This window comes from Myripristis murdjan, chromosome 1 (genome assembly GCF_902150065.1).
Source record: "Myripristis murdjan chromosome 1, fMyrMur1.1, whole genome shotgun sequence".
NCBI lineage: Eukaryota > Metazoa > Chordata > Actinopteri > Holocentriformes > Holocentridae > Myripristis > Myripristis murdjan.
This window is the reverse complement of record NC_043980.1, coordinates 24,608,656-24,627,075: the sequence shown is the minus strand read 5'-3', so window position 1 is coordinate 24,627,075 and position 18,420 is coordinate 24,608,656. Positions and strand designations below refer to the sequence as shown.

Below are 18,420 nucleotides of genomic sequence, written 5' to 3'. Positions count from 1 at the left end.
GCTAACAGTTCACACACTCATACATAACCAAGTGCACACACACACACACTTTGACCCAACAGTCACCATCCTGAATACAAACGGTGTCTGGGCTGGTGGGGGGCATGTACCTTCTAGCCCTTACTCCCAAAGCCTCTCCATGCACTTTTACAAATCCTGTCGCTCCACAGATGTGTGAGTGTGAATGTGGTTGTGTGTGTCTTTGTGTCTTTGTGAGGCAACGCAGAAGTGTGTGTGGGTGTGTGTGTGTGGTGAGAGCCCCTCCTGATTATAGCTGCTCCATAATTAACAGTGATCAGATTTGTTTTGTGGCATAAATGGTGCATGTGTAGAACATTAGGCCTGGCAAGTCTCATTTCACATTCAGCTCAAGGGCTCGGCAGCAGACGGGTCACGAGCTTCAGGGAGCACAATCACAAGCCTCCCTCCATATGGTCCTGCCTGCCGCTTCCTCACCAGCGAGGGCCACAAGCGCCAGACAAGTTCCCCCAAGAACCTAATCGTGTTCAGTAATTACCGAGCACCGGCTTTTTTTCCCCTTTTTTTTTTTTCTCAGCCTCCCCCATCATGTGCTCGCTTTTTCTTGCTGCACTTAACATGCTCTCTTCTTCTCTTTCACTCTCTTACTCTCTCTCTCTGTCCGTTGCTTTCTCTTTCGCCATGCTGCCCATGGTATCTTTTTTCTCCCTTTCACACCTTGCTCCTCTCTTTTCTGTCTGAGTGTTTCCTTCTCTTTTTCTGTTTTCTTCTGGCTGAAAATCAGTGAAAGAGAGATAGCAAGAGAAAAGGGGAAAAGAAAAAAAAAAGCCTCAGACACTCCCACACCAGTTAATTTGTAAATTGCTTTATGTGGCTGATGCCGAAAAACCCAGTCAGTCCTCCTGACTGCCTGGAAATTATAAATAATTGTAACAGATGCGCCAATATGGCCGGCCTCCAATAAACGAGGCCCCAGATAATTTGGCCAACCCCCTTTGACAGGCCAATTTAATAAAACATGAACAAAATCTTCCTCGCTAATAATTTATCATCCCCTCTCCTCCCCTTTGGTTAAAGTTGATTACCCTGGCAGTTAACAAGGTCACGCCCAGATGCCAGGTTTCTGATAATGCAATCAGGACTCGTTGCAAAAAAAGGTGATGACATCCTGTGCAGTTTTCCTCACTACCTGGCCTCCTGCGAAAACACAGGTGCAGAGGCCTCCACTTGTCAGAAAGCAGCGAGTTGATGTGTTGAGTAGATGCAATGTTGACGTAGAAGCAGTTGTTTAGTGACAGATGAGGCTATTTTTTGTCTTCACACTTCTTTATTAAAGGTTTAAGCAAGGAAAGGTAGAAATAAACAAGATGGTGGTACAGCTGACATATATACATATGCATGAGTGTGAGTGTAAAGATAAAAAGTTTTGTTGGCAGTTCTTTTTTCTGTTTTAACTTATCCTTTATTTGGCCAAAAAAGTCTCATTGATATACAAGATGTCTTACTCTAGAGAGTCCTTGTCAAGATGGCAGCAAGTTAGTTTAGTGTTATTTGAATTTCTTGAGCATTTTTTGTTTTCCATTGCTTAAGTGTTTATTCTGTTGTGCATGCTGTTCTCATGTGCATGTCCCACAGTTACAGATATTCTAAAAATATGTTTTTCCAAATCTCTTGGGTTCATTCGCTCTCATTCATTTCCGAAGAGAGAAAAAGAAAACCTTGGACTTCAGATTTGCTAGTAAGACTAATCCATCCATTACTGAGAACAGGAAGCCAACTGTTGATTTATGTAAAGTTGCATCAGATTGCTAATATCAGCCTGTAAACTTTTACATTTTGAAAGAAGTTCAGTTCACTCTTTCATATTAATGATAACTAACACAGAGTGCTGGGACATCACAGGAGGAAGTGTCTTACGGTTTCTGTTTGTAACATGTGGCTGCCTCCACTAATGACATAATTCAGTCTTCTAAATTTACCCCACAATGCAAAGCGCATTCTGTTTAGGTAGTTGCACTCACAAACTGAAAGTTTTGCTAGATGATGGCACAAGAAGAAAAAGATCATAGGCTTATCAGAATGAACAGGAATAAGAATAAAATGTATTTAACACGTTCACAGCCAGGCTCTGCTGTTGCAACAACTAATACAGCAAATTGGTAATATTCCTGGCCTGCCTTTTCAGGGATATAATTATTTCTTAAAATTACTAACTTCTTCTTTCCTGGTTGTAAGTCATTTACACAACATTTATTTTAAAATATTAGACAAGTTATGCAAAGGTAAAATAGCAAATATCTCAGTCATAAACCTAGTGGGAAATTGATCTACGGTGACATAAAGCAATAAAGGAATGCAAAACATTAGCAAAACTGTAATCACACTTTAGTTGTCCTTTATAGTGGTCTGTGTTCACACACACACACACACACGCACACGCACACACACACACACACGCCACAGCCAGAGGGCTATGTTAAGTATCCTTGATGCCACTAGCAAAACAGGTGTCAAGACAGTGCATCATATAAAGGTCACATAGAGGACGTGATTCCCAACATTTTGAGGTAATGCTTGCTCAGTAGCATTATGGAGGTGTGCTTAGCCTGCACATGTTTGTATGTGTGTGCATACATTTGAGCTGGAAGGGGTGGGGTCTCTGCTGTACCCTTGTCCCCTTCAGTTTGTTTTGGTGGTCCCTGCCGTGTGCTGAGGTTTGCCGAGGCCCAGGGGTCCCTAATGGAGTGAGCTGCAAGACACTGATAAATAGATTTTATGATGGTGCATACACCTCACTGCAGGGGCTGGTAGACAGCTGTCCCACTGCCACACAACACATCTGGTTGTTGACTTCAGCTGATGGAAGTGTAATGCACATCCTCGTGTAATGGACATCCACTACACAAAGATCAGTGTAGGGTTTGCACTCCCTCATGGGTATGCCACAGGATTTGCCCCTCTATAGTAAAAGAAAATCCACCCTGTGTACTTTCACAGTGTTAGATTTTACTGCCACTGTACCCACTTCACCCCTCAACCTGGATCATCTACCTCTATTCCATTTAGTGATTCCTACGTCTCCCTCAGCTGGCTGTATGGGCACCTGTATATTTAGTTAACTAGCTAGCCAGTCAGTTGTGACTATTAGTGTTTATGATTGCAGCACCATCCCTTACTTAAAATGCAACATGTCCTCCAGCAGCATTGCATTATGGATGACTGAGGCCGCTGTCAGTGTAGAAAGGTGCATGTCTACCTCACTGAACATTTATTGCTGATATTTTAGGTAGTTGATACCTTCTTCTTCTTTTTTCTCTCTTTTTTCTTTTATTGTTTTGACGTTGTTGCTCTTCTGATAAATATCAGCCTGACATCGCCTTATCTATATTTGGCCAGTTTGCACAAGAATAAAAACATACACCACCAAATAACAAAATTGGCCCAGAAATGCAAAACTAAATCACCAGTAGCTATTTGTATGAAAGTGTAAAGGGTGGGCTTTCATTTTGGATCAGTGCCATTCCCAAGTTTATTTTTCCAAAACAGAAAGTCTGATTGTGGTTGAATGGCACTCTTAACACGGTGTGATGTAGCTGGCCCATGCGTTTATTTCCGTTGGGCTATCTGTCCGTCTCCATTTCTTCCTCTCACACTTTGTCTTTCTCCTAACAGGTGCTGCCTGAACAGGCTGATGCCCCAGCCCTGACGCCTAGCCCTAATTCTGACCCAGCCTCAACCCTGGGCTCAGATGCCAGTCTAGAGCTAGAGCAAAAAGGCCTTAAACCCAGTTCTGCTAGCCTTGATTCCACTAGAAGACAGCAGGTAGGTTAAGACCCTTGACACTACACATCCACCAGTCATGTCAAAGACAGAAGGAGAGCAGCTCACATGTCCACAACACTTGTCCATTGCTTCTTAGCTTAGATCAAATTATCAAAGAGAATGAATATGCGGGGGAAATGGGCCAGTGAGAGTCATGTGACTGATCAGACTGAGCCTCTGTCAGCCTTTGTCCTGAACCTGCCATCTCTCTCTTTCACACACACACACACACACACACACACACACACACACACTGATGCCCCTCCTGCTGTGACCGGACTGGCGTGTGCTGCGGGTTTCACGCATGCCTTGGGCTCAGGCACTGGCTAATTTACCGCTTCACCAGTACATTATGAACAAAAAGAAGCTTTTGATCTTCTCAGTGTTCCACTCATAAGTTTGGCAGGACATGTTTCTAGATGGCCTCACTCACTCTGAATGATTCGATTTGGACTGCTCTCCCTCGTCATAGCTTCAAGGAAAAGTAACGACATGATTTTGTGCATAAGAAACTAATAGTATTGACATTGTTTGAAATGCTTGTATTTCCTGGGGGCTCTGTCATCTTTGCCCAAAGACACAGACTTTTCACACACACACACACACACACACACACACGCACACACACACACACACACACACACACACACACACACACACACACACACACTGTACATAGAGCTTTTTACCTAGAAGTGTACGAACTGCAACACCAGCTGATACCTTAAAGTTGATAGTGGGACAAAAAGGGAGATACTGCGATTGTGATAATTGTGATTTTAGAGGGAGTGATCATTTTGCATCATAATTTTCATTTTAACTGATAAAAAACAGTCCTAAAATGACGTTGCCCCAAAACGATCAGGTTTTTTACATATAGAGAATATGATTTGTTGGCTCGGGCATCTTTGTCGCACCACAATATTTCATTTGTAATGTATGCTGTCACATTTGGTGCAATTATTATGCTTGTCACTTTTATTTCCATAGGCACTAAAATTGGCTCAAATATTTCTCTCACAAAAGTATGTACACTAGCAGAAAACCTAGAATTACTTTGCTGGAATTTCAAACCTTTTCAACACCTTTTCATATATTTTGTGGTCTTAAATGAGTACTGATGCCAAGAATCTACATTGATATTGACACTTACCCCCTGGAAAGGTATTTCACAGATTTCACAAAAATTCCATAAGTCTGAGTGTCCTTGCCCGACTTGGACAGGCCTGAGCCTTTACTGATGTGATGCTGGAGGATTTCTGTCCCAGTCAGTTGTGTTCAATTCAGAAATTAAATGCAACATCTTGAATGTAATTATTGAATATTAGACATAGTTGCAGATGCATTTTCCTAACTGAAATTCAGTTTTGTTCATTGTGATCCAGTTTCCTGAAACAGACACTCAGGTACATGGGACTTAAAGTATATATCCTAAGTCACAGATGGAAGTTGATACAATGTTCACTAAAGCAAATTAATTATAACTCTTTGACCAAGTGCGGAAAATGGAACTCATTCAGTCATTTGCTGAAGAGGTAAACCACAGTGGCACACTGCTTGTGATTGGCTAAGTAAAGAGTGTTATCCTACTATTGGCACTCCTTCTTGCCCTCCATTTCTCAGTTAGGAAATGTAAATCCCATGTGCCTGCATGTGCTTCAGGAAACGAGATCTTAATGAGGAAAAGTGAATTCGAATTGGGAAAAAAAACAATGTTGAAATTATGAATGCAAGCTAAATAAAAAAATAATCACAATTCAAAGAAATTGCATTCAATTTCCAATTGTACCTTCAATTTTCAAATTAATTTATTTAACAGATCCTTTTTTTTAAGTTAGTGGCTCAGTGTAATGAGCAAGACAAATTATAATTTATTCAGTTCAAATGCTGTTCCTGCGCTTTCCATAAACATCACCGTGTTTTTGTCACTTTCACTCAGGCGTTCTGTCGGTAGGAGCCAGCTCCATTATACTGTAGGAGCCGCACCACACCGAGTCTCTGGTTGTTTACCTGCAACATTTGGCTCTCAGCTTGCCGTCTCTTACATTAGTCATTTGTTTGGCAAAGTCCCTTGGTCTTTTCTTTTGAGTTTTTGTGCGGCTTGAATAGAATTCTTTGAGTGATGGTGTACATTTGCGTGAGTGTGTGTGTGTGTTTGTTTGCATGTTTGTGGACATATGTGTCTATGTGTCTTGTCCTGTGCTTGTGTGTATGTGTACAATATTCCTATTCACCCAGGAACCTGAACAAGTTGTGCTTTGAGAGCTCCAGACGCGCACATGACACGCGGCTGCAATCATAAAGAGCCCCATTGATGACAGTGACCCCTCTCACAGGGAGATGGAGGGAGAGAGAGGGTGGAGGAGAGGTGAAGGGAGGAGGGAGGTACTCGATTAAATGTTTCTTCTCTGCTCCAGAGCCAGTGACACTGACCCCTCAGTAAATAACAGTTTTTCTCTCTCTTGCACACACAAACAGTTTAGAAGTGTACCTCTCCTCATTTCCCTCTCATGCCCTCCTCCTTCCATCTGTATTGCTCTCTCTAATGTTTACAGAGCCATTACAGGGTGCGATGCGCAGGTCAGGTCGTGGCCGCCAGCCAGCTGTCGAGGCGAGGTAGACAGCGGGCACATCTCTCTTTGCCTCGGGATCTCTTTTTTTTTTTAGGCCTGTCTGGTGGAGCATAAACAACAATGTCACAACACAAAGCCTCGCACACAAGCAGAAGGCATTAATGTGTCTTGTGGACCTGTGGCAGGGCAGACGACAGACAAGCGTCCAACTGGACCAGAGAGATCATCTGCAGCAGGCCTCAATCATCTATCACTGTTCCTGGCTCATTTTCGTCTGTGCTCCTTCACACTAAAACCCACTGTAATTTCTGCTCTTCAGTACTCACATATAGGGCAGTGGGTTCAGATATTCATTAAATAAAATATATGCAAAATGTAATTCCATCTGGGAACTTAATATTGAGGATTCAACCACACTATTTACAAGGTAAAGGTGAAAGGCCCACTATTTGATAGTTGGTCATTCACCTTTACTTTGAATTTAAGACCTTTTAGTTGATTTAGACTTCCCTTTCGGACTCTGTTTCCCCACGTACACATGGACTAGGCCAGTTGGCCTGCCAGTCATCGGGAATATGTAGATCAATCTTCTAATTAGTTGCATAGAGTCATTAAGGCTGAGTTGGAACACATGGTTGGCACCCATGCAGGCATCATGGCAGAACAGGGCACCAGGTCACTGGAATCAACCACAACCCTTAGGCACATTCCCAAACATACACTCGTTCCACTGAGAGAGCACAGTGGTAAGACTTCCTCCCTGAAAATAGAAGCATCAGATTAAATTACTCTAATCCAGTAAAAATACATACATATATTTTTACATACATACAGTGACCAGTAGGTTGAAATTTGTGTACCAGGCAGGCATAATGAATATAAACATTTTGTGATTAAACAAGTGTCAAATATGTGGACTCAATGGAAAATACGACCTGTAGCGGCACTTCAGAGTCACTTCGGCTGATTTTTGGCAGGAGGCAGGGTGGTTGGTTGATACGCCGTCCTCTTATTAACTTCCTCTCTCCACCAGCTCCTCCTCCTGTACTCTTCATCCACTCCAGTCCAAGGACTGCCATGCATTTAGTCGCATTGCATATTTTAGCCTGCCATCTGGTCAGCTCTGCCTAGCACCGCAGGGGGCCTCCCATCCTCTCATATTCATATTCCGCTAGCATATTGTTCCCACTGCTTTTCTACAGCGCGGCCCCAGCGCTTCTCCACTTCTTTATTTATTTCTACAGAAGAGGCTGGCTAGCAAACTGTGCACCCCCCCTAGTCGGCGGCTCTTCCAGTTGTCCTATCAAGTGTAACCTGGAGGCCCCTGGTAGAGCAATTAGAGCGGCCTCCCTGCCCACCTCTTGTAATGAAGCCCGGCACATTCCGGAATCTATAGCCCCTTTAGTCTCCCCTAATGGGACATCATTATTGTCAAAGAAACAATGTAAATGGAAATGAACATACTCATTAGCCAGTCGCAGGGAGAAACCTTTGGCGCTCTCTGCTTGCAACTCCCCCCTACAAACACACATCTACAAACACACACACACACACACACACACACACAACTGAACCTCCTCCCTCCAGCTCCTCTGGACTGCTGCTCCTGCTTGCTCGATTCCTCTGGTAGCATGTTTGTTTGTGTGTGCATGTGTGTGTATCGAAGAAGAAGAAGTAGAGAGTGTGCGTGTTTTACTCAAGGTGAGAGGGGAATGAAATGAACATGGATAATTCCATTATTGGCATTCAGTCAGCGCTTCCACAGATGTTAATTGTTGCATGGGTTTTTGTCTGTCTGTCTAGTTGAAGCCTGCCCAAGTTCTCACCCCAGTGCTTCCTTGCCTACAACTCCCAGGGTACACCTGTGCAGCGGTCCAGGTCTCTGTCCCCAGCCAGCAGTGAAAAGATAGGTCATAGGAAGAAAGGAGGAAGAGGAGTGGAACAGAGGATTCAGGACCTTGAGGAGCTGCTTCAATTGAAGGTAACTAATTTACATCAATACACAAAATACACACTCTTTCTCTTGCTACTTCCATGCCACTACCTCTCATATGATTGCAGCTATTGGCTGCTGGGTTGTAAGGAGATCTGCAGTGTTGTAACAGTCACAGTCTCCAAAGGGTTCAATTGCACTACTGTTGCCACTGCCTCCTCTATGACCTTCTCTAACATTGTGTTATGTACACACACACACACACACACACACCTACAGAGAGTGCGTGGGCAGTGAAGCAGCAGGAAAGGAGCTGCTCTGGTGAAAGTGGATGCAGCAGGACTTGGGCTCTCCCCCTTAAACGAATCAGCGTCATTGCTCTTTTAACCTTCACATGCATGCTGACGTCTTTCTCCGACTATTTTCTTTGGTCTTACTGTTTTCCCCCTTTCTCACATTCTGTGCCAGCAGAGACTTCATTGCTTTCCTCTCACCCTAGTTTCTTTTCAGTTCTCAAATTTGGACTTTTTTTCTGTTATCTTTTGCCATCTCTTAGTTTTTTATTTGTGCCCTAACATTTTTTTTATTTTTATTTCTGACTTTCCCCTCATGCTTTGATCCTCGCCGTCTTTTTCCCCTGCTGTATGTTCAGACTGACCAGTGACAGGACAATTATGCAGAGGTCATCTCCCTTTGCACACAATCCAGGGAACACATTAGGTATCATTTTGTTGTCAGATCCCAAGTGTCTGAATTACATCACTGACAGACACTCAACCTGACAGTAATGCTTGACGTAGGCGACACGCATGACTGTCTTAGTTAATGGCGCCATTTACGTGTCTGCCAGTAGAGAGGCATTTAGCAAAGGTATGTGCAGAAAAACTGTGATTGGCAACTCACATCTGTGATCTCATTCAATGAGGCAGGATTTAGTGGTTACATCCTCTGCCTGCATTTGGCACAGAACATCACGCCTCCCATCAGTTGCAGCTGAAGCCTCACCTCCAGCATCTTACAATACAGTACTTCTCTCTGTCCGGTCTGTTGTTCTCCACTTGATCCTATCCAATTCTTTCCAATAGAATGCCTTTCAAATTGGGCACGCCAGCCTTTACCATTGACACGTTGACCTTAGCAGCTAACAGCAGCAGACAAACAAACAATTCTTACAATAATGGCCTTGTTTTTTCTCCCACAGACTTTCAAGTAAACAGTAGCAGTTGCTGTGTAATTATTTTTCAGCTTGAAGACGTCCACAGATGTGTATGGCGGCTGAGTGAGGGGGTGTATTGATCGGTGGGCAAGGGTCTGTGGCCTGATGACCAGAGCTGGGCTGCCCAGGGGGAGCTCTATAAGGAGCCTGGGAAGCCATGATGTGGCTAATGCCCTGCCACTCGCACCATCCAGCCCCCCTCTGCAATCAATCAGTCAGCCTCGACTCCTCTCTGTCCTCCCCCAGCCCCTAGTTCCACCAGCTAACTCTACCCTGGTCTGGCCCCTTTCATTAGAGCCCTGTTTGGGGGGTTGGGGGGTTGCTGGAAGGGGCTGAGGATGTCTTGCAGATGTCCTCTGTGAATAATCCACACTACGGAAAATCCATACTTGTCACATTGGTGTGAGTGTGTGTACGTCCGTACTTGTGTCTGTGTGTGTGCATGCCATGCGCACGCGTTTGTGTCTGGCGCATGTTTGTGTGCTCTCTCTGTTCTTTTTGTCCTTGTTAATAATAACAGGGCTGAGGGCTCGCATTTCCCTCTCTGCAGGGCAGCCGTGTCATATCAGCAGTAAACAAGCTCCTTCCCTTCAGAAAGCGCTCGACAACTCTCCCCAGCCCTGGCCACTCAAGCAGAAACCTGCCCTGCACTCTTCCTTTCACTTTCCTTTTTGCTCTTCTCTCTTTCTTCTTTCTTGTTTCTCTGTTCTGCCTTCCTTTTCCTTCTCTTCTTTTTTCCATCAGGTGTTTTTCTCTCTCTTTCTTTGCTGTCTTTCTACTTCTGTTTGTCCTGCCTGTTGAAAGTGTTTTCTCCATCGCCCTCTCTCTTAAGGTCAAACTGATTGGGAGAGGTTGCTCCTGTCAGGAAAATCTATATGTTCTCTTACTCTTCTTTTTAAACCAGAGACCAGTCTTGCTGTGTTTTAATAGCTGGCAATGACCCACCCCAACAAATTCCAAAGCCGTGTGTGTGTGTGTGTGTGTGTATATACATCGCACAAAAAGTAAGGAAATTTGTGTTTGGTAGATTATTTCTTCATTGTAACAATGCTTCTTGGCAATAAATCTTATACCGCTGGAAAGCCTGTTTATTTCCTTTTTAAATGGTGCCACATTTGTAAGGAACATGCATTTGTGGGATGAGCAGCAGAGCTGAGTATGTGGGTTGCGCCCATGAAGAATTTGCTAAATCTTCTCTGCCAATGCCTAACAACTTATTTTGCTGTTGCTATTGACTCTTGTTTTGAGCTTCTGGTACCCCCAGGGCCCATGCTCATACACCTGTGAGCATGGGCCCTGCTACAGTGGTCAGTAGGTGTCTGCTCCAAGAATCGTCATGTTACGTTTGACTGATCTGGATAGGGCCTGTGCGATAGGGCAACTTCAAGCTGGTGTTCTGCAAAACCAAGTTGTGGTCTTATTTGGAGTGAGTCCTAGTACCATCTCCAAAGTGAAAGCCAAGTTCCATATAACGGGGAATGTCAGAAACAGGCTACTAAGTGTGTGTCCCAAGAAGACGACACCCCAAGAAGACCATTTCCTCATCCTGTGAGCACTTGGTACCATAGGCTGTCTTCTACAGATTTGCAGTCAAGGTTTGCAGGACGATATGGCCGACGGCTCTCTGCCCAGACAATCCGGAACAGACTGCACGCAGCCAATCTCTGGTCTCACAGGGCTGCCAGGAGGCCTGCCATGACTGCCCTTCACTGTCAGGCCCATTTGAGCCGGTGTCGGCAACACGTGCACTGGAACCTGAACATGTGGAGGAACGTTATGTTCAGCGATGAGTCCAGTCCTACGGCATTTGGATCATAGGGTCAAAGTGTGGAGAAGACGCGGAGAACGCTATGCTGACTGCTTCACCGATAGAGTAACATCTTTTGGTGGAGGCAGTGTGATGGTGTGGGGCAGCATCTCCCTCACTGGAAAAACGAGACTGCTCATCATTGGAGGCAATCTCAATGCAGAGAGATATCGAGATGAGATTCTGCAACCAGTGGCAATCCCATATCTCCACAGTCTGCGACCGAACTCTATCCTCCAAGATGACAACACTCACCCCCACAGAGCAGGGTTTATCAGAGACTACCTCCAGAATTTGGGAGTGGAGAGAATGGAATGGCCTACCAGCAGTCCTGACCTCAACCCCATTGAATACTCGTGGGATCAGCTTGGGTGTGCTGTTGGTGCCAGAGTGACCAACACAGCCACGTTGGCTGACTTGCGACAAATGCTGGTTGAAGAATGGGATGCCATCCCACAGCAGTGTGTGACCAGGCTGTTGACCAGCATGAGGAGGAGGTGCCAGGCTGTTGTGGCTGTGTATGGTTCTTCCACAGGCTACTGAGGCTCCTGTTTGTTAAATGAATAAATTGTTAAATTGCCAATATGTCTTGTTTCTTCAAACTTCAATCATCCAATCTACCAAACACCAAACAAGAGTCAATGGCAGAATAAGCTGTTTGGCATTGGCAGAGAAGATTTGGCAAATTTTTCATGGGCACAACCCAAATACTCAGCTCTGCTGCTCATCCCACAAATGCATGTTCCTTACAAATGTGGCACCATTTAAAAGGGAAATAAACAGGCTTTCCAGCGGTATAAGATTTATTGCCAAGAAGCATTGCCATCAGGAGGTCATGACAGTGTGGATACCTGACAGAAAATGACACTGAATCCACATTTTTGCCAAGATTTGGGCTTTTAAAGGCAGCCATGTCATAAACTTAAACTTTTGATCAGCTGATGAACAACCTATTTCAGTTTAATGGTTGTTTGCAATAAACTGCTTACTCAAATTTTTTTTTGTCTCACTCCCATTTCTTCTTTTTGCATTTTGAAGCTCTACTTAGAACCTTCTTAAGATCCAACAGTGCAAAATGTAAATTCTTGCAATTTCTCAACTGGTCTTAAGATTTTGATCAGGAGTGCATATACACATACACACACACACACACACACACACACACATACACTACCAGTCAAAAGTTTGAACACACCTTCTCATTTAATGTTTTTTCTTTATTTTCATGACTATTTACATTGTAGATTCTCACTGAAGGCATCAAAACTATGAATGAACACATATAGAATAATGTAGTAAACAAAAAAGTGTGAAATAACTCTAAACATGTTCTATCCTCTGCACAGTTGATGTAGAGATGTGTCTGCCACTAGAACTCTGTGTGGCATTTATCTGGTCTCTGATCTGAGCTGCTGTTCACTTGCGATTTCTGAGGCTGGTGACTCGGATGAACTTGTCCTCAGAAGCAGAGGTGACTCTTGGTCTTCCTTTCCTGGGTCGGTCCTCATGTGAACCAGTTTCGCGCTAGTGCTTGATGGTTTTTGCGACTGCACTTGGGGACACATTCAAAGTTTTTGCAATTTTCCGGACTGACTGACCTTCATTTCTTAAAGTAATGATGGCCACTCGTTTTTCTTTAGTTAGCTGATTGGTTCTTGCCATAATATGAATTTTAACAGTTGTCCAATAGGGCTGTCGGCTGTGTAGTAACCTGACTTCTGCACAACACAACTGATGGTCCCAACCCCATTGATAAAGCAAGAAATTCCACTAATTAACCATGATGAGGCACACCTGTGAAGTGAAAACCATTTCAGGTGACTACATCATGAAGCTCATTGAGAGAATGCCAAGGATTTACAGCGCTGTCAACAAAGCAAAGGGTGGCTCTTTTGAGAAATCAAATATAAAACATATTTAGAGTTATTTAACAATTTTTTCTTTGCTACCTAATTCCATATATCTTGCTTCATATATGTGATGTCTTCAGTATGTATCTACAATGTACAAAGTAGTAAAAATAAAGAAAAAACATTGAATGAGAAGGTGTGTCAAACTTTTGACTGGTAGTGTATGTCTATATATATATATTGAAATCCAATATATCAATACAAAACTGTGACAATGTATGACAGCGTAGAAAAATGAACATGATGTTAGCTACATTTCATCCTGCTGTAGAAATACTGTAACAAATGAGATAGCTCGCCCATCACAGTTTCACATCACAATTTTGCATTAACAAAATGTCTGGGTTACAATGTACCTCAATACCTCAGACAGTCTGAAAACAACTTAAGGTTTTTCTCGAAGTTTAAAATTAAAATTAGAGAATGGCATTATCTTAACAGTCTTAACTAAGAGACTTCAGTCCTGAGTCAGTTGTTTTTTCATGCTTAACTGTGGCCTAAAAACCAAGGTACAAGCCAAATAGTGAGAAGGCTTAACTGTAAAACTGGTGTTTTGTGCCTTGCAGATGGAGGAGAATGAGGAGCTGAAGAGGGCTCATGATAAACGTCGTGAACGTCTGTGTCTGATCCAGACCAACTATAGGACAGTCAGAGACCAGCTGAAAGAAATGGAGGAATCAAATATCTTGTAAGTAATATACGGTTTTGTAGTGTTTGAAATCCAGTGTTTTGGGGTGTCACGTAACACACAGGCCCTTTTGGTATACACACGGTACACTCGCACAACATACAGAACCTGTAAGTACATGTGCGAGACAGACCAGATAACTTCCAGGTCCACGTAACAGCAGTCACACAGGGATGTTTTAAAGCACATAGCTCACCTCGCCTTATGTTAAAAGACCTTGTGAAACACTACAACTCTCTGAAACCTCTCACAAATAGTCTCGGGGCCCCGTTGCTCTCCGCATGTTGTCTGACAAGACCTGAGTGCTGGATCTGGGAAAGTGGGAGAGATTTCTCCCTTTGCCTTTGAAAAGCTCCAAGGTTTTAAGCCAAGTCAATTTGGGGCGCTTTGTGCCAAGTGTGTGTACACTTCTGCGTCTTCTCTCCCTGAGCATTCATTAGAATGTGAGAGCTGGAGGCTGGAGGTGTCTGGTCCTGGGGGGCATAAGGTGTTTGAGAAGGCCTGTGGAGGCAGGAGGGGAGAGGGCCATTTCCTGCTTTGACTCGCTGTCTTCACCAGAAACCACAGGGTTTTCACACAAAGAGGGGCTCGCGTCATAAACATGAACCTCTTGTACTCTGCTACACTCCCCCTCCTCTCCATTTCTCTTTTTCTCTCTGACTTTCCTCCCCAAAAGCATCATTGAGGACATTTTAAAATGTAACTAAAGGGTGCGTATGTCTGGTGGCCACACGGGAGCAAAGTGTTGACCCCGTCAGCTGTTTTCTCTCTGGGTTAATTAAAGAAAACAGCGGTGCAATGTGAGCCCGTGTGAAAGTGGAGCCAGTGAGAGAGCATGCTCAGCGCTAGGCTCGACTCGGCTCATATCAGCTCAGTGCGGCTCAACAGCATGTGTCTGAGACAGTGGGAACAAAGACAGACAGAGAGATGAAGAGAGAGACTCTCAGAGTCAACACCATTTGTGCCGCTGTCGTATTTTAGCAGGTTATCAAAGAAGTGTTCTCACTGGTGAAATATACTTTTTTTTCAAAGATTTGTATGAAAACCTGGGTCATGGGAGCAGAAAAAATATTTCTACAGCAAGAATCGAAAGATTGTAGGATTGTAAATCAGTTTTAAAAATCCACAATTCCATAATACGTTTTATATCCCAGGGCTAGAGTGTATCTGTATTTCATGACTGATTTGACATAAAATTGATGCAATAGGCAACTTTGCCCTTTTCATACAGAGCCCTCCATGGCATCAGCCAGTCACTCAATGTTATGATCCTGGCATTCATTTGGCATTAAGCCCCATCCTTAAATAGCTGTTAAACCCACTGGGGTGATGCCAGCCTGAATGGGAGACAATAGAAAATGACTTAAACACTCCCATTAGTGCTGGGAAATCAGGGCCCTAACAAGTCAGAGGGGATAGGCGTTGAGTCTCATTGCATTTTGAGCTTGTTAGGGATTTCCCAGTAGCTTCCATGCTGTGTTGTTGCCTTTTTTGGAAGATGTGGGAGGTCGGTTGTGTTACCCCCAAAAGAGCAGGGTATAATAAGACTGCCTCCTTACCTGCCGCACACGTACGAGCCTGCATATGAACACGTTTTTTACCCTTTATTGTGTATTTTGGGGTGTGGGAGAAGGAGAGGTCATTCCTAATTTGTATTGGCCCCGCTAATCCGCTTATTCAAGATAAAAGATATTATTTAGTCATAAGCCTCGCTGTTTGGACATCCCAGTTTTCTGGTCCTTTAATATAATATCAACCTTCATCTGTCATCAGCAGGGTTACTGAATTCGACCAGCTGACTCTTAGTGTGAGGCCAGCCTCTGAGTGACGTTAGCAGTGTGTGATAACCAGTGCCGCCCAGGATAGAGCAACCAGCCAATCACTAAGCAGCCGCAGGGCCCATTGGCTCATCAGCATGCAGCCAGTGCACAGTTGGCCAGTCCCAACGAAACTGCCCTGCCATTCACCATTACCTCCATATTTTCCCAAAATGGCATAAAAGAGAGGGGGGAAAAAGCCAACTTCCTATTTATATTAGAGGAGGGAAAAAGTTTTTTAATCAGACTGGGATGATGGGGGTGAGTAAATAAAATTAAAGGTTATTAAAGCATCCGTACTCTGATCAAAGTTGCGCCCATAAACAGATTCCCCCTGAATCAGAGCAATTAGCCGCAGCGGCGTGGAAAAGTTCTCTCCATTTCCTCCTGCTTAATAATGGAAACTAGGATACCATAGGGGAGGAAGCACTGAGGCCTGAAGAAGATAGCTCTCTCTTGGCACCATGTTCAACAGCTTTTAGTCCCACTGTAAACAAATTAAAACTTATAAAGCTTTACCGTGACTTAATAATGCTTCATACACCTTTTGTAAGGCATGCAGTTGAAACAGTAGATCACAGAGAGAGAATAAAAACACAACTGTGGGTAAATTCTCATGAATGCTTACATTTCTGTGCAATGTTTAGACTCTTTAGCCTGAATACAGTGCGTTTACATTCTGAGTTTGCGATTGAATAAGTAAAAGTGCATCAATCTCTGTGGCTGTATAGTGAGATTATCCGTTAAGGAGCTTTGCACTCTGGGAAACTAACTCAAGGCTACAGATACACACACACACGCACTCGCTCATGCACTATATGAAGAAGTTCAAGGGCTCCAAATTGCTCACAGGGGCATTAGCAGTATTAAATGAAAACATTTGCCATTCCTCAGTAGCCTCCAACTCCCAGGAACCAGGGCTTAACTAGTATTAGCGTAGCGTGGCGGCGTCTACATAGCCAATAATGACCACGGGAAAAGGAGCCCTACGCAATAGCAACGACCCTCACAATCCATTTTCACACCTCTACCTCATTGATTGAGTGAAAATGAGAAACTGTAGTGTGTGTGTGTGTGTGTGTGTGTGTGTGTGTTTGTGTGTCCATGTGGGTGTGACAAAAACGGGATTCTTCTCTTGTGCTACTTCTGCAAACTGCGCATTTCTCACCAGAAGCTGTTTTAGCGTGCAAATGAAAGGCTAATTGGAACTGAATGGGTTGGAGTGGTGCGCTAGGCTAAGACTGATTGATGAGTTGGGGGGCTGTGGTGGGGGCAAGAATGACTGAATGTGTGTGTGTTGAAGGGGCAGTTGAGTTGTGGGGGGCAGCCACTGTGCAAAAAGTGTCATTAAGTATTCATAAGTGAGGTGTAGACATTTGAATGACCTCGTTTGTGAGTGTGTTTTTGCCATTATTTACATTTGCATGGCACACAGGGAATGCTCCATTGGCCTGCCACATGGGCAGTGCCCTGGGCTTTAACAAACATGCATACGTGTGTGTACATGATTTGCCACAGAAATGTCAAAGTCAAGGCTGCTCATTTGAATACTGCTAAAGATGGCTGAATAACAAGAACAGGGTGAGACTAAGGGGCTTCAGCACCCCATGTGAATTGGCCAGAGACAGCTAGGTAATGTACACCACCAACCATTTTTCTTTAAGTATTTGTTTGCATGTGTGTGTGTGTGTGTGTGTGTGAGAGAGAGAGAGAGAGAGAGAGAGAGAGAGTATGCACAACTGTCTGTTCAGTTTCTGTCTGTGTGTGCTTTTGCTTGCCTCTGTATATATGCATTAATTTGTCTGCTTGTGTGTGTGTGTTTGTGTCTCCAGGCCAAGCGAAAGGACGCAACGTGCAGAGTCATGGCAGCTGAGACACGAGAACAGCGATGCAGTGTGGAATGAGCTGGCCTACTTCAAACGCCTCACCAGGAAACTCTCCGTCGAAAAGTAAGTTATCTGCTCCTGAAGTTGTCAGGTTCACACACAGTTACTACCTTCACTGGACATTTGAGTGTGTGCCCACACGCACACACAGACACATGTGCACGCATGCTGACACTGAGGAGACTGTTGCATGTTCGCATGTTTGTGAAATCTTTCCGTCTCTCTCCCTCTTCCTTTCACATGCACAAGCACACATACAGACATATACTCCCACTGCCAACTTCTGCCCTCCATCTCACCTTTCGACCTGTCCCCCACAGTTTGTGGGTGTTAAAATTTGAGCGTGTCCTTCCCAGCTTCACAGCATTCACCTACCCCTCCTCATCATTACCAGCCAGCAGGGGCCAAAGCAAGATCATTAGACTCCGTGCTCATTTGTAAAATTGGCTGCCTGAAAATTCACACATAAAAGTGCAGGGAGCGAAATCACGTTACCGGATTCTCTGGCTGTGAAATCTCTGCACAAACTCTGCACTGCTGTCACACTACTGCTGGAATTAGTGTCAAAAAATAAGTGTCAGTAAAGCATGGTGCGAGTCTGGTGGCTGTGGCAGTGTTAACAGTCTGAAGGGTGACCTAGAGCTAAGCGACTGTTTTAATTACAGTGCCTTCTTTCTGCAAGTGATGCTTTTCATCAAGACTCCATATAGCTCTGTCTCACACTTGCTCCCTCTGTCTGTCTTTCTGTCTGTCTCTTGGCAGAGTGTAGCCACTGTCTTGTTTGATCTA

General features: G+C 44.0%; 1 protein-coding gene across 1 annotated transcript in view; it reads left to right on the top strand.

Annotated features, from left to right (window-relative positions):
* Positions 1–18,420, top strand: part of cntln (centlein, centrosomal protein) — a 94,959-nt gene that overhangs the window by 22,408 nt on the left and 54,131 nt on the right. Inside the window, exons 10-13 of the mRNA XM_030063569.1 lie at positions 3,652–3,801; positions 8,230–8,355; positions 13,807–13,928; positions 17,578–17,694. Coding sequence (XP_029919429.1) covers positions 3,652–3,801; positions 8,230–8,355; positions 13,807–13,928; positions 17,578–17,694 — 515 coding nt within the window. The remainder of the gene's footprint in view (positions 1–3,651; positions 3,802–8,229; positions 8,356–13,806; positions 13,929–17,577; positions 17,695–18,420) is intronic.